This window comes from Limulus polyphemus, unplaced genomic scaffold, assembly GCF_000517525.1.
Source record: "Limulus polyphemus unplaced genomic scaffold, Limulus_polyphemus-2.1.2 Scaffold1005, whole genome shotgun sequence".
Taxonomy (NCBI): domain Eukaryota; kingdom Metazoa; phylum Arthropoda; class Merostomata; order Xiphosura; family Limulidae; genus Limulus; species Limulus polyphemus.
The window spans coordinates 155479-170800 of NW_013666615.1; the positions used below are offsets into that span (position 1 = coordinate 155479).

Here is a 15322-nt window from a genome sequence, read left to right on the forward strand (position 1 = left end):
ATGCTGTATATTATACATATACACATTACATTTGCAAAGAGCTTCAGAAATATTTTAATAGCTAGACCAGTGGTTCCTAATCCACGATCTACGGAATACTGGCATTCATTGGAAGGGCTGCATAATTAGAGAAAGTAAGTGGTAACATGGTGTATAGATTCTACTGTGGCCTGCCAAGATACATTTCAAATAATTTGGGTGGTCTGCAAACAAAACATTTGAGAACCACTGAACTAGATTATTTTCCAACAATGTATGTACTTTGTTATACATATGTCATTTTTGGAAAGGATAATAAATTATCATTAATAGTTTTATTATTATTAGATGTCTTGACAGAGTACACATTTGTAAGTTTACAAAACTATTTTTTTTTAATCTGTAAAATCTGTATATATGAAAACATTAACAGCTCTAGAATTGTTGTTAAGAAATATTATCAGCATATTTCCCAGTACTTTAGTTCTAAAACACTACCTAAATTTCACTTGATACATTTATTAGACAAATATTTCTTCATATTTCTTGCAGTTCGTGTTGAAATCTGACAATGTAATTACTTTATGGTGCATCACACTGACTAGTTCACTTGAAGCTTGTTAAAGAATGCATAACCATTCATTTCATCAAACTCATTTAATTCAAAAATGGGGGAAGGTAACTGTTTGCTAGGTGTTTTACAAGAACACATCCTATGACTTAGTAACATTTCTGCTGAAAATTGGCAAAAAATTAAGGGGTATTCCTCAAAGATGATTTATTTTAAAAAGGTAGAATATGCAGGTCCATCTTTGAAAGATAGACCTAATTATGCCATACATTTATTAGCTGTAAGGTAAATGTATCAAAAGATAACCTAGTAGGAGTACAGCGTGGGCCTAATTAGGTGTTGTATTGTAGTTGTACATTGATAGAACCAATGTACTTTATGTAATTCAATATTATGTTTTTCTGAAGATGAAAGAAGTTTCAGTTATAAAAGTTTGATATAAAATGAGTTTATTAAATTTATTGAAAAATGTTTCAGAAATCAAAATTCAAAGTCAGAAAAAGCTCAAAGGGTCTTTAAAATATTGCCGATTTAGTCGTTTAGTTGTTGTTGTTTTTTGTAATATAACTAGAACTCGGAACTGCCAACTCTACTGTGTTTGGTGAAACATTTAATTACATTTTAAAAGAAAATCAGCTTATACTGTTTATCTAACAGTTGGAATCCTACTTACTTCCTTGTTTTTCCTTATTCAGTTGTTCCGTACTTTTCAACAATATCCGTCCATCATCTTCATTATGTCGACTACCACAGATCACCATGGTAACGCAACTTTAGAACTTAAAAAAAAGACCTAAATAATGCTATACCTCTGACAACAGCGTCCACGCCCTTGGCCTGTAGTTTGATTTCTCAACAATAAAAAATCTGCTTAAACTGCGAAAGCATTGCTGAAATTATACAATTTCCAATGTCACAGAAGCGTTTTAGTTTTTGTCACAGAGACGCAACAGTACCGTCTATACAATAACAATAATAGAACAGTATAACAGTGCTCACGATATGCCACACAAGATCAAGCGCAAGCTATATTAACAGATGGGTTGTGGCTACGACCTGCGCGTGCCTTAGCTGAACGCGTTCATAGTATGGCCACCTGCTTTACGTCACGCATACAACTTACAAGCAAGTGTCGGAAAACAAAAAATACTACTACTACTTGCCACTAAAGCGAACACTTTAATCAGACCTTGTAGTTTACGTATACTAACTTACTGGAATAGAACAGGCAGCGTTTTTCATCGTTAACTTATAACAGTCCAACCGCTCACAACTAATTTCGTTCCTTCGTTTACGTTTTAGGACGTAGAGACAAAGATGAACGTTTTACTGGCTGATCGACAACTTGAAGTTGGCGTTCATTGGTTGAACGGTCGAATTTAAAACGTATCTCACCTCAGGCGATAACCAAACTTTATTGTTGTTGTTTTAATTATACAAGCTCGTCAAGAAATCGTTTTTCAGTGTTAATTTTGAATAATACAAACTGCGGTTTAGTCAAGAGTGTGTCAAACATTTTACAAATATTTCGAATCAGAGATTAATGAACAAAGATATAGTCACAAAAATTCCTTTCCATTCAAAAATACAATGTCTTGTGCATATTTCTTTATACACCGAGAGAAGTGAGGAAAAAAGTTCAATCACAATGCATCAAACGTGTCTGCGGCGTCTCTAACTTTCATTCCACTTATGGGAAATATATTTGTTACTAATTAAACGACATGTTTAAGCTGTACAATTTACATGTAATTTATATGCATGTTTCCTATTTAAAAATAAAAGTCTCTAAACATAATTTAGACATTTATAACGTCATTTATCACCCGTGGTTTAATAATAATAAAGCTGTGGTGATTTATTTTATTTTTGTCCTTTGTGAATTATTTACGTCTAGTAATTGTTCGGAACGATATGCCTCGGCAACATTTCTCAAACTTCAGTAACCTAAACACTACACAGCAACAAACTTCAGTAACCTAAACACTACACAGCCACAAACTACAGTAACCTAAACACTACACAGCCACAAACTTCAGTAACCTAAACACTACACAGCCACAAACTTCAATAACCTAAACACTACACAGCAACAGTTCTCAAATTTCAGTAACCTAAACACTACACAGCCACAAACTTCAGTAACCTAAGGACCCCTTTTAATTTAAAAATTTTTCGCGAACTTCCAATCCTTTGGATATTTTTCTTTTTTTTTTTGTTTTGTTTTGAAATAAAACAAAAGGTTCCGTATACATGAAAAGCTGTATTCCAAAGTTAATTTTTCTTAATTCACATAAATTTAACTTTTATAACTTATTCATTAACTCATATTTTTAAAATACGAGTATAAAATTTCGGACATTACTCGCGGACCCCATACAGCTTTCGTCATAAGTGTAAAAACATTTAAAAAAAAACAATTCAATTACAAACTGTCATTACAAATTAATAAATACATGGAAAAGCGATACGCACTTTTTCATTCCTTCAAAAACAGAAAGAATAAGTAAGAAAACTTGTATTTTGTTTTGACTCACAAATTTCAAAAAACAAAATGGTGGTTCTATGACGTTATTTTCGTACATTTTCTCACTTTTATTTACAAGAAACCAACGATTATTGATAGAGCATCATAAAAATAACGTGTACGATTTTTGAAGAAATTAAGTAGGTGAAATATTAAGTGAACTTATGGTGACGTATATAAACAAGACAAATAATATGACCCGATGTTTGCGAGAACTTTTATCGCATTCTTTGATTAAAACTAAATAGTGCGCCAAGTGACTATCAGAAACATTACAAAACCAGATAGCCACTTTATTTGAAGAACTAACAGGCATGCTAAAGCGAAGCCTATGAACAGCCCTCATCAAGCATGAAAGCAATCATTATTCCACTGTTACATCTTTATGACTGTCTTAGTAGATATCTGTTTTTTGTTTTGTTTTTAATTTTAGGGAAAGCTACTCCAGGGTTACCTGCGTTAGCCATCCCTAATTTAGCAGTGATAAACTAAAGGGAAAGCAACTAGTCAACATTACCCACCGCCAACTCTTGGGCTATTATTTCAGCAATAAATAGTGGGATTAACCGTGAAATTGTAACGTCCCTACGGCTGAAAAGGCGAGTATGTTCGATGACGAGGATTCGAACCCGTATATTGCAAGTCGAGCGCCCTAATCACCAGATCATGCCAGACCCTAAACAGATACTTCGTTAACCATGTTTCTGTATTCAGTTAGGCTATCTGTGTATGTGCGAGGTACCTTTTGTCTTCTTGCAGCGACTTCTCTGACCGAGACATACTTTGGCGCAGCCGCTTCACTTACTTTCAGAACACACCTCAAGAAAAGGAGAGACGAACATCAACTTTTGTACCAACCGCCCACTCATAAACGCCCACCCAATATCTGTCGTGTTCTTCTACGCAGCTGTACAACTGTGGAAAAAGTAGTTGTCACAATGCTTGCGAACCAGGTATCACATGCAGAATACCACTTTCAAACCAAACATAGGTTAAATCGGAATCTTGCATATTTTGTCTCAAAATGAGGTGGAAGTTCATGGTCATATGCAGTCCCCTAGGCCCGAGATTAGCACTTCAACTCCACCAGTTCCTGAAATACAGCTTCATCGACTATAAAAACAGAGAGACTGTTGAAGAGACTTTGTAATGTGTTGTATTATCTGCACTACGGTGTTAGTAGTGTCAACAGTGTCCGCTAGGGCTCAGTTGATAGCCACATACCCTACAATTGTTTTCTCTGGGTATTCGTGCTATGTTTTGGTTGAATCATTTCCGAATAGATTTAGAACTTGCCAGTCCCTTGCCATCACTAAAGCACTGGCTATGGTATATGCCTTCAACGCTAATGAAAAATCCTCTGTGGAACTATTAGAATCGCTCCTGCTGGAGAGCATTCTTAAACTGTGCTCTCAATGTTCATAGATAATAGATTTTGTCCATGGCTTCTGCAACATTCAAGGTCTCATGTTTGGAAGGTTTGGTTTAATTTTGAATTTCGCGCAAAGCTACACGAGGGCTATCTGCGCTAGCCGTCCCTAATTTAGCAGTGAAAGACTAGATGGAAGGCAGCTAGCCATCATCACCCACAACATACTCTTGGGCTACTCCTTTACCAACGAGTAGTGGGATTGACTTTCACATTATAATGCCCCCACGGCTGAACGGGCGAACATGTTTGGTGGGACTTGGATTCGAACCCTCAGATTACGAGTCGAGCGCCCTAACCACCTGTATTCGGGAGGTTTAATACTACCTAAGATGAATAATAATAATATTATTTGTTTTAACATCAACTATCATGATATGCCCAGCCTTGTCAAACAACTGTATATGTTACTTGAACGTCATATCTTCAGTAATACCTTAAAATGTAAAGCATGTCCGAGCAGGCTTAAATGGCCTCAGAACAGTCTGGTTATATTTGGCAAGATGAATACGACGCTGTAGTCAGATAGGTGTTGCCAAACGAAGACTGCGCATGTTAGAGCTAAAACGAATACGTATTTGATTTTGCTATTCGAATATTCATTATCCGTACTCGAATTGTATTCCAATATGCGACGATAAAGACAAGAAAAATATTACACGTGTTTTTTGTATAATTGCTGTTTACCGTAAGTTGAAAACAATTACAATATCGGTAATAAAGTTTACAGGCTGTGTACAAGTGCTAGTAGATAAAAATATTAACTTCATCGTAAAAATTACCAGCATTTAAGATTATACACATATCGCCGAAAATTATCCTGCCATTACGCACCCCATACAATATATAAATCATAATGGCTGGAGACGGCTTGAATGGGTAATGAAGAAAACTTTAATACAAATTTTTCTTTCATTACCCATTCAAGCCGTCTCCAGCCATTATTAGTCTCAAAGTGGGTTCCTCGTCATCGAATATAAATCATAGTTCTTTTTTGTCATTGTTTTGTTCTTGTTATTGAATTTAGTGCAAAGCTACTCAAGAGCTGTCTGCGCTAGCAGGCCTTAATTTAAAATTGACTGACTAGAGGGAAGGCAACTTGTCAACACTACCAGCCGCCAACTTTTGGTTTACTCTAACACAGTAGTGAGATTAAACATAACATCATAATGCCCACATGGCTGAAAGGAAGAGTTAAGCATGTGCAATGATGAGATTCGAACCCGCGACCTGCAGATTGAGGGTTAAGTGCCCTACGACCAGGCCCATCAGATCGTACTAATAATCAACTCGTGTGTGTGTGTAATTTAGATTTCTATTTTGATTAATTTTTAATGCTATCGCAAGTACTTACCACCAATCGATCCTCCATTTGTACTTACTTATATTGTATGTGTGTTGTAGCGCTAAGCCACATTGGGCTATTTGCTGTGTCTACCGCGGAGAAACGACCCCCGGATTTTAGTTAACATCATACGTAGGTAAATTTACCGCTGTCCGATCAGATTCCTTATTTGTATTCGTTATAGTCTTTTTATTATTATTATTCATTCATAGATATGAAACACAATGAATGTTCTAATATTTATTACGTCACACAAGTATTGTTGTACCTAAAACATTTTTCATCTGATTCCTGTATCTCGGACTTCATTACGATGAATTTTACTTGTGCATTTGAGAATAAGAAACGTAAGGTTGTATATAGTACGTGAAAATATAGCATATTAAATTTAAAAAACGAATAATGGATTGGCAAATTTCGTTAAAAAATATTCTTTTTCGAATATTGGTTTCGGTTATTGCCTTTCGTATACATGTTACCTGTTGTGTACTAAAAAACATCCAGGATATGCAATTTGTGCATAAGAAATGGTTTATCTGTATCAACAGTAATTATTAGGAAAATAAATGGAAAGAGAATAATAGCTAATCGTCTCAAAATTAATGCTGTTTTATAAATTAGTTTTTCAGGAAAATTCTGAAAATATTATCTAGCATATTTTTGTTTTGCAAAACTGGTTACCATAGTCACCTTCGTCGAAACTTGTGCAATAAATCAATATTTGGTTCCATATTTTCCGGATATATTAGTATACGAGGTGAGAACCTGGTTCCATATTTTTCGGATATATTAGTATACGAGGTGAGAATCTGGTTCCATATTTTTCGGATATGTTAGTATACAGGGTGAGAATCTGGTTCCATATTTTTCGGTTATATTAGTATACGGGGTGAGAATCTGGTTCCATATTTTTCGGATATGTTAGTATACAGGGTGAGAATCTGGTTCCATATTTTTCGGATATATTAGTATACAGGGTGAGAATCTGATTCCAGATTTTTCGGATATATTATTATACGGGGTGAGAATCTGGTTCCATATTTCTCGGATATATTAGTATACGGGGTGAGAATCTGGTTCCATATTTTTCGGATATGTTAGTATACAGGGTGAGAATCTGGTTCCATATTTTTCGGTTATATTAGTATACGGGGTGAGAATCTGGTTCCATATTTTGCGGATATATTAGTATTCGTGGTGGGAATGTGGATACTTCGATTTTCCTATATCGGCCATGTTGTTTTTGAAACTTGGAATCCAAAAACTCGAAAAGATCAAATTCAGCAACCCAGAATTACCCTAAATAGTTTATTTGCCAACTTTTAAACACAAAGTAACGATGGCAAGTCTTAATAAACACAGTTTGTAATCCGGGTTAGATAATAATAATAATATTGATAATCTAACAGCGTTCAAAACGTAAACCTAAAATCATTTACTAATCGTTAAAATACATGTCGATTTCGTTTTTGAAATTATTAAAATTATCAATCTATTCTTAGAGACGGCTTGAATGGGTAATAAAGAAAAACTTTAATATAACTCTGATGATGACAAAACCTTGTCGAAACGTTGTACATTTGCTGTTATGTTAAACTTATATTAAAGTTTTTCTTCATTACCCATTCAAGCCATCTCCAAGCATTATTAGTCTCAAAGTGGGTTCCTCGTCATCGAAATATCATTTTATTCGTTTTGGCAAACATGCTTTTCCTTCACAAGCAACGTACATTCCTATTTGACTCAATGAAAATGAGCTATAAATAAGACAGAGTCAACATGGGGTTAGCCAGAAGTACATTCGGGGCCCACCCCACAATCAACATACTTGTACACATACTTCCCGCAGGCAGAAAGGGAAGGACAAAAGTTCAACCATTTCTACGATAGTAGCGCCATCTTTCCTCCAAAAAACAAATTATCTATTTTTGATCATTGTTAAAGCAAAGTTACACAATTTACTGTCTGCGTTCTACACCCCCGTGAGTATTGGAATCCGATTTCTAGCATAACTAGTCCTCAGACTTACCACTTTCCCCGCTGATTTTTCCAAGCCAGTTCCCTTGGCTGTGGTTTCGCTAGATAGTAGAGGAGGCGAATGCGAAGCACATAACATCCGGTAAAAGCAGTTTGATTATGTATCTTTTAGAACTAAATATCCTCGTATTTTGTGTTTAAGGACAAATTGTTTTGGGGTATAAAATCTCTTCACGCACAAGTCTTTAGTTTGCAACTTAACGAGTATTTCCTCAACAACTTATTGGACTTTTTTTATATGCTCTAAAAGTTCAAGATGTTGACTAATAGTCTTTTTTTTTATGTACAGTAACATTTACATCTAAATCATATAAAATACATTTCTATAAGCATTTAAAATTTTAAAAAATACTAACACTTCATCCCGATTAGACAGACTGGTCTGTCCTGTGAAGCATATGAACATTTAAACTCTAAGATGGTATCATCTACAATGTCATCAAGAGAGCAAGCCAGGTAAGGTCATTCTAAGTTGATGATCAGTCTACATTTTTAACAGTGTACCATGTTCATTCACAGTATGCTGAAATAACAATCTGTCCATAGATATTTCCATGAACAAGAGGTGTAGCAGTAATGTTCTTGCAAGCTCGTGTTTTTTCTCCCTAAACATTTCGTAATCTTCCCAAAATTTAAAGCCACCATTAAATTTGCTAACTCCAGAGAACAGCAAATATATTTGTAGGTGAGCATATCTTTAAGAGTGCCGACTTGACAGTTGTCCTAGCAGCTAATTTATAGTTGAATTATTGCTCTTGCATATGTTATGCTGTGGTCCTGCTGATATGAAGCTGGGATAGGATTACAAATTAAACCATCATTATTGCTTGCAAGGCTCAAATTGCTGGTTTTGAGAGGGGTCTTTTTGTAGACAGCAAAGTTTATGAAATGACAGTAGCTGCTCAGAACATGCCTGCTCCTAGTTCAGTGATTTTCTACTTGTGTGGTCTACGAGTGCCACCAATGTAGCACATATATGCCTAGAGTGAGCATAAGAACCCATGCCAGCAGCACAATGTGCCTCAAGGATGTGACCACGGGTATCCACACTGATGTCTATGTCATATGCACTGCTTCAAAACATCTCAGCAGAGCAACCTGCAAAATTTCAGTGAAAACTTAAACGCATATCCAAGAAATTCAACATAAACATCTGGCGGAAATCCTACAAAGCATTAAGATCCATTCTGGTGAAAAACAAACAGAATCCTACCAATGAGAAACACAAAAATGTCATTTATAAAATTCCGTGTTCATGCAACAAAACATACATTAAAAAAACAGGAAGAAAACTCACAACAAGAATAAAAGTACATAAAGACAGTATAAGACTCATGAAAGCACAAATTTCAGCCATTACAGAATACATCATGTCAACTGGACACAAAATAAAATTGGAAAAAAAACAATCATCGACACAGACAAGAAAAATTCAAGAATCATTTTACATTAACACAATAAAACCTTCACTAAACAAAGATTCCAGAATAGAGGCGAGTAACCTGTGGCTACCATTGGTTGAATCTACAGGAAGTCTCTCCACCAATAAGGAACAGGGATAAATGAACCAATCATAACACACTCTCCATAATCCACTAGAATACCATAAGGACCAACTACACCATACACACACTGACCTGAAGATGAAAGGAAGAAGACTTTCGAAACATTGCCCTCTACACTTGTTTCTACAACAGGCAGTTGCCATCCATTCAAATATGTTTCATCATCAAACAATATAGTTCCATTCTGCTCTTTTAGTCATGCAGTACTTTTTAATCGAATGGGTTATGGTCAGTGTCTGAAGTTAAGGATTTCTGGCACATCTCTGTACAGAAGAGTTCTTCTGAATTAGCACTGCATAAACGTTCACTCATCCACTAATTTTACATAAACTTGTTGAAAAATATCAACATTTAAAGTATAAGAAAATAATAAGGAGTGCAAAAATCCTTAACTTCAGAAACTCCCTCCACCTTATAAATCTGTAGGTGTAGACCTGGCAGTAGGCCTAACTTCAGACTCTGATGCACTAATATTAATATTGTGGCTAACGTTAGATCTAGGCCTACATATGTTTGGTCCAGTTGGACCGTTTTTTCCTGGACAAGGCTCGATGAAGATTTAAGTAACCAATTTGACAAAATGCTATTAAATGACTCAAGTTTTAGACCTAGAAGATAGATCTAATATTTAACAGCTATACTTTCATCAAGTTTCATGCATTTGGCATTGTCCACCAGAGACATAAAACTGTCAAAGAAGTAGCTGCTCCACCTTTAATAAATAACTATATCAAAGGCAACAAGCATTTATTATGAAACAGTAGAACAGGTACCAGTCTATAAAATACACTTACAAATTTACAAATAATATCTCACTAAATGTTTCCTTAGTCTTTCAGCTACTTACACAAGCATATTTGAACCAATTTAAATAATCTTACATATGAAAAACTAGTTTAGAAAATTGACTCCTCTGACAAAATTTTCACTCCTCTTGACAGAACAGATGAGCAACAATTTCAAACACTGATTATGGTGTTTTACAGCTTAGGACAAAACCAGTAAAAAAATAGAATGTCCCAATGGTTGTTATATAAAATATCAAGCAACAGTTAGTTCTGGGTTTTTAGTTTTAAGTGTAATTCTGTATATAAATTAGAAAAACATTTTTTTTGTAATGTGGTTGATTTATGTGTTTACAGTACAGGATTTATAATTTTCAAAGAACAATGCAAAATATTTCCTGCACATTAACGCTTTTGAGAAACATACTTTTATTTTTTCTACTAGATTATGGAATGCTGTAATAGCAGACAAAAAAAAAAAAAGTTTTTGTCCAACAATTCAAAATGTCACATTTATGGAGAGACATTATTAACTTGTTACATTTCACAGTAAATATCAAACCTACCAACAATCATACCACAGAATAAAAAATAAAAGAAAATTGACATTTTACCACAGTAATTGTAAAACACCAGTACTTACTATAAGATAATATCATGAACTGGTGGCAGTAATTCTGTATCATATGACAATAAAACCAATTATATAAATAGTGCAATTATAAAAAGTCTGACATTTATAACGAGCATCAAGTATATCGTTCAGCAAGCTTTCATGCATTAAATTCTCAATGAATACAACACATGTAATATTCACATACACTATACTGCCATAACAACTTTTTGGCCAAAGGAAAAGAAACTCACATTTTAAACAAAGTTGCATAACAAAATAAAAATAAATTAATGAGACACACACACACGCACACGTACATTTTATACACTTTATTTTAACACAAACTACAGAATATAAGCCTTAAAGTGGAAAATGTGCATACTGACATATAGTGATAAAATTACTATTTCAATCATGGGCCAAAAACTCTACACCCATACCAAAAGAAACAGGTCCTGAACAAACAATATTCAGTGATATATTAACATCTGTACAAACTTACTCTTTATTAACTTTTATCATTTTTTCGGTCTTACTCAACCATAAAAAAAAATACTAACCCTAAATTTGGAATCAGCTTTCAATACACTGAGAGTTATTGGACTAATCTGAATTTTAATTAACTACCATTTTTTTCAAATGTACTAACAGTAGTGTGTGAAACAGTATACACCTCCTCGACAGATGCAAATTATAAAAGTTAATTGAGTGTACAATATAATAGCAGCCATGAAAGTTGTAGTTTAATTTTCATGTACAATATCACAGAGCATGCATTACAGAGCAAGCTTATTTTACAATATCACAGAATTGCTTCATAATGGGGTATGCATAAAAAGCAGCATTGAGTCTTAATAAAACATGCATCAATAAATGAATATCGCCAGTTTTTCTTTCAATTTTCACAAATCATGATTGTTTGTGACAGTTTTATTTTTGAAGTTTTCAAGCTGTTACTACTAGTTCTTAATACTTTCAAGAAAAAAAAGGCAAAGGTAATTATTAAAATCTTGTAAAAAAGACCTTACCTAGACCTGTTTCTTCTTCAGTAACAAGCATTCTAGATCAAATTACAAGAGTCTGGGTACAAAAAAATGAACAGATATTGTGACCTTCGTTCAAGTGAATTTCAGGGGGTAAACAGCCCTGCAAGATAAACATCATTCAGACTTGCATTTATTTAAAACTTATAAAAAAAAAATAAAACTTCTTATATAAAACTTCTTCAATAACATTGAATTATCTTAACCCTCATCAGCACACCTGGGGTCCACATGGACCCCAGTGACTTTCTTGGTTGTATATCTTTTAACATAACCATTACAAATTTATATCAGTTCAAGAAATTATCAAACAGAAACTATAGATCAATATGACACTATTGTTTTCAAAACAGGTATATGGAGTATGTAGCTATAATCTAATATGTATCTGTGGTCCACGTGGACCCCATACTATCATTGACCATCACTATATGTGCAGTTTCCTCTGTAGCATACGGTATAGGCTGTTGTGGAAGATAATTCATCAAAGTAGTATAGTATCATCATATCCATTAGTTTTTAATATCATTTTGGTAAACATGTATGTGCATCTCATTCCTCAACAAGTGTTCTATGTGATGACAGCTTGTAATGCCCTATTTTATAGAAACCTTGTTTGATAATTGTTGTAAATAACCTGTTTATTGGATTTTCAATTCATAGTCTACTATAAGGATACATTTGTTTTGGGGTCTGGTCAGACCCAAGGTGACCCACAACATATACTTTCAGTTTTCTTTTTTTGTTGTATTTTGCAGTATTGTGATAATTTCATCATATATTGGTGGATAATAACCCAAATATAGGAGTAATATAAAAGTTCAGTATTTTTTAATACATTGTCTGTATAAGGAATGGTTTAATACTAGTTAAATGTATACTGAGGAACAATCTAATTTTATAATTTATTGATTTGTCAACATATTTCCTCTAGAATATATATATTTTTATGTTTTTCACATTGCTTGCTAACCCTAATAAAACTTTTAATGCAACTGACTTTTGAAATTTCACTCCAGTGCTTACTATAATGGTAATTTTGTGCTGGAGTCCAATTGGAGCCCAGGTGTTACAAAACATAACTTTTCAAAGGTGCGATAAGGGTTAATTAAATTATTTGGCTGATCACCAACTGTATGTTGAGCAATATTATTGTAACATAATGAATATGAATAATTTTCAATTCAGAACACATATGCAGAAAATTGCTTTGTATTCAACACAAATCATATTAACCATAACTATCCAAGTACTTGCACAAACAATTTTTCCAATAGTTAAATTCACATTACTTAAAAATAATCTATTAAATATACGTGAACATCCTCCAAGTCTAAATAATTAAATGTATACGATATTCTTCACTGCTATACATCTACTAAAGTTGAAAAAAAAATGAATAGAAAAATAAAAAATCAACTCATCAAATAAAATTATCACATTTCAAACAAACAAAATGTACCTTATGATATTATAATGTAAGGAAAATTAATATACAAAGCAGTCAGGTAACCTGCTATATGGAACTGAACTAAACATTTAATGTTTATATCAAATCAAGGTCTTCCAATATTTTTCAGTTCTTTTCCATGCCTTTTATGCGAGTGAAACCACAGATACGGGATTCTACTTATAGGTTCTAGTAACTGCTTTAATAATAAGATGTACAAAAACCATGCAAGTCTGTATGCATAACTTTTGAAAACAAATATTTAGCGTTTAAAATCAATCTGATTCAACACCACCAACGTTTCATTCTGAAACTGTTAAAGTAGAATCAGTTTTATAAACTTGCATCATTTTCGTGTTGCTACTCTCAAATCTCTTACTCAGTTGTTAAAAAATACATTATTCTAATCTAATTTTAAAGAATATTCCCATTAATGAAAATAATAAAAACTTTAAAAATTAAATACAAGTTTTACTTTTAGCATCTAAACAGGACAAAAATACAGCAAACAAAACCAACTTCTCATTAACCACACCCACCCAACTTCACTCGAAGAGTCGTGGCGAGGTTTTCACAATGTACAATGTTATGTTATGCAACTTATAAATTGATAACATCCAAAATTTGCGCGTTTTCGTTTAAGCCTAAGCTATCTATATCATATTTTGTTTACGATTGTACAATACACATACCAGAGGGAAAATAAGTTTAATAACTTGAAAAATAAAGATGGTCTTTAAAAATAATTGTAATATAAGAATGAAATAAGAAGAATTTCATTTACAAAATTTTAAGTCAGAAAACAACACTTCCAACTTACCTGCTCTGACAAACACACTCAACACAGGAAGTTTATCACGGTACCAAACTAAGTATTCTCTGCTGTGATTGGTTGTTTTCGCAAGCTAAGCATGCGAAACTTCCTGTGACCCAAACAGGTGAGCGCTATTGTTTTGGCGTTTATTCATTCCCAGGTTGAATGTAGCAGCACTCATGTTGAGGGCGTAATTCAGACAACAATATTAAAATAAAATCCCTAGAAGAAATTTTAAACGTACACGCACTGATTTCGCCAAAACATTCAACAAGAAGTGCAACCAATGATATAATAGGTGAAATGCGTAATACTCGATCGATTATTAAACTGTACAACTGCCTTTGCCCGGCTAATGCAGCATATGGCAATTCTGTTTTAAAATGTTTAATTAGTTAATATGTGCCAAGTTCAGAGAAAAAGTTACTATTCTAGTTTTGGATTGGAATTCTACACTTTATTTTAATTTTATTTTAGGCTATTCGACTTTTGAATCATGCGTTTGCGTAGCCAAATATTTGTTCTTACATATATATTTGTGTTTATAGTACTTAGCACATTCTTTGAATTCCATTCAAAATTTGTGCCAAACATGTGATGAACTGACTTTAATTTTACCTCAGTATTGTCATATTTGAGATAAATCTTACTTATATACGGAGTATTGAGTAAATTGTACTAAAACTATTTTGATTGTGCAAGTCAACAAGTTACATGACAACTACGGCCAATATAAAGTCGCGGTTGAACAGCACGTACTAGAATTCCATTTGACATTATTTGGTATTTTGTAGTTAGTGTGCTGCACCGAAAAATATAGCTTTTGGGTAAGGTATGTAACAGCTCTGTCTGACGCAAAGTATTCATACACTCAACTTATATATATATTGTTACGTCTCCGTTCGTTAGTTAATTTTTCGTAAATTCTTTCTGACTAAACTTTAGCGACACAAGTCCTTTCTTAAATAAAACTGGTTTATTCTTTCCGAATACAACTTTACGATACACTTAATTTCAATAGTCGCTCTATAACAAACACTATAATCCACGTCTCACGTGGCCAACAATATTTTGTCCGCATACATTCAATTACTCATTACCTCTCCATCGCTTCGTGGCCGGTCTTATATATACAAGAATACACTGTATCTAGAAGGATCA

The 15322-nt window shown here is 33.7% G+C and overlaps 1 protein-coding gene across 2 annotated transcripts in view; it reads right to left on the reverse strand.

The window, feature by feature from the left end:
* Positions 1–14185, reverse strand: part of LOC106461656 (MAGUK p55 subfamily member 6-like) — a 36070-nt gene extending 21885 nt beyond the window's left edge. Inside the window, exons 1-2 of one of the 2 annotated variants that reach the window (XM_022388661.1) lie at positions 14168–14185; positions 11883–12000 (exon numbers count right to left, since the gene is read on the reverse strand). In XM_022388661.1, coding sequence (XP_022244369.1) covers positions 11883–11913 — 31 coding nt within the window. In that variant the 5' untranslated portion in view covers positions 11914–12000; positions 14168–14185. Of the gene's footprint in view, positions 1–1223; positions 1791–11882; positions 12001–14167 lie in introns of those variants that run through there. The other variant, XM_013921501.2, reaches the window with a different exon arrangement.
* Between the last annotated feature and the right edge of the window lie 1137 nt (positions 14186–15322).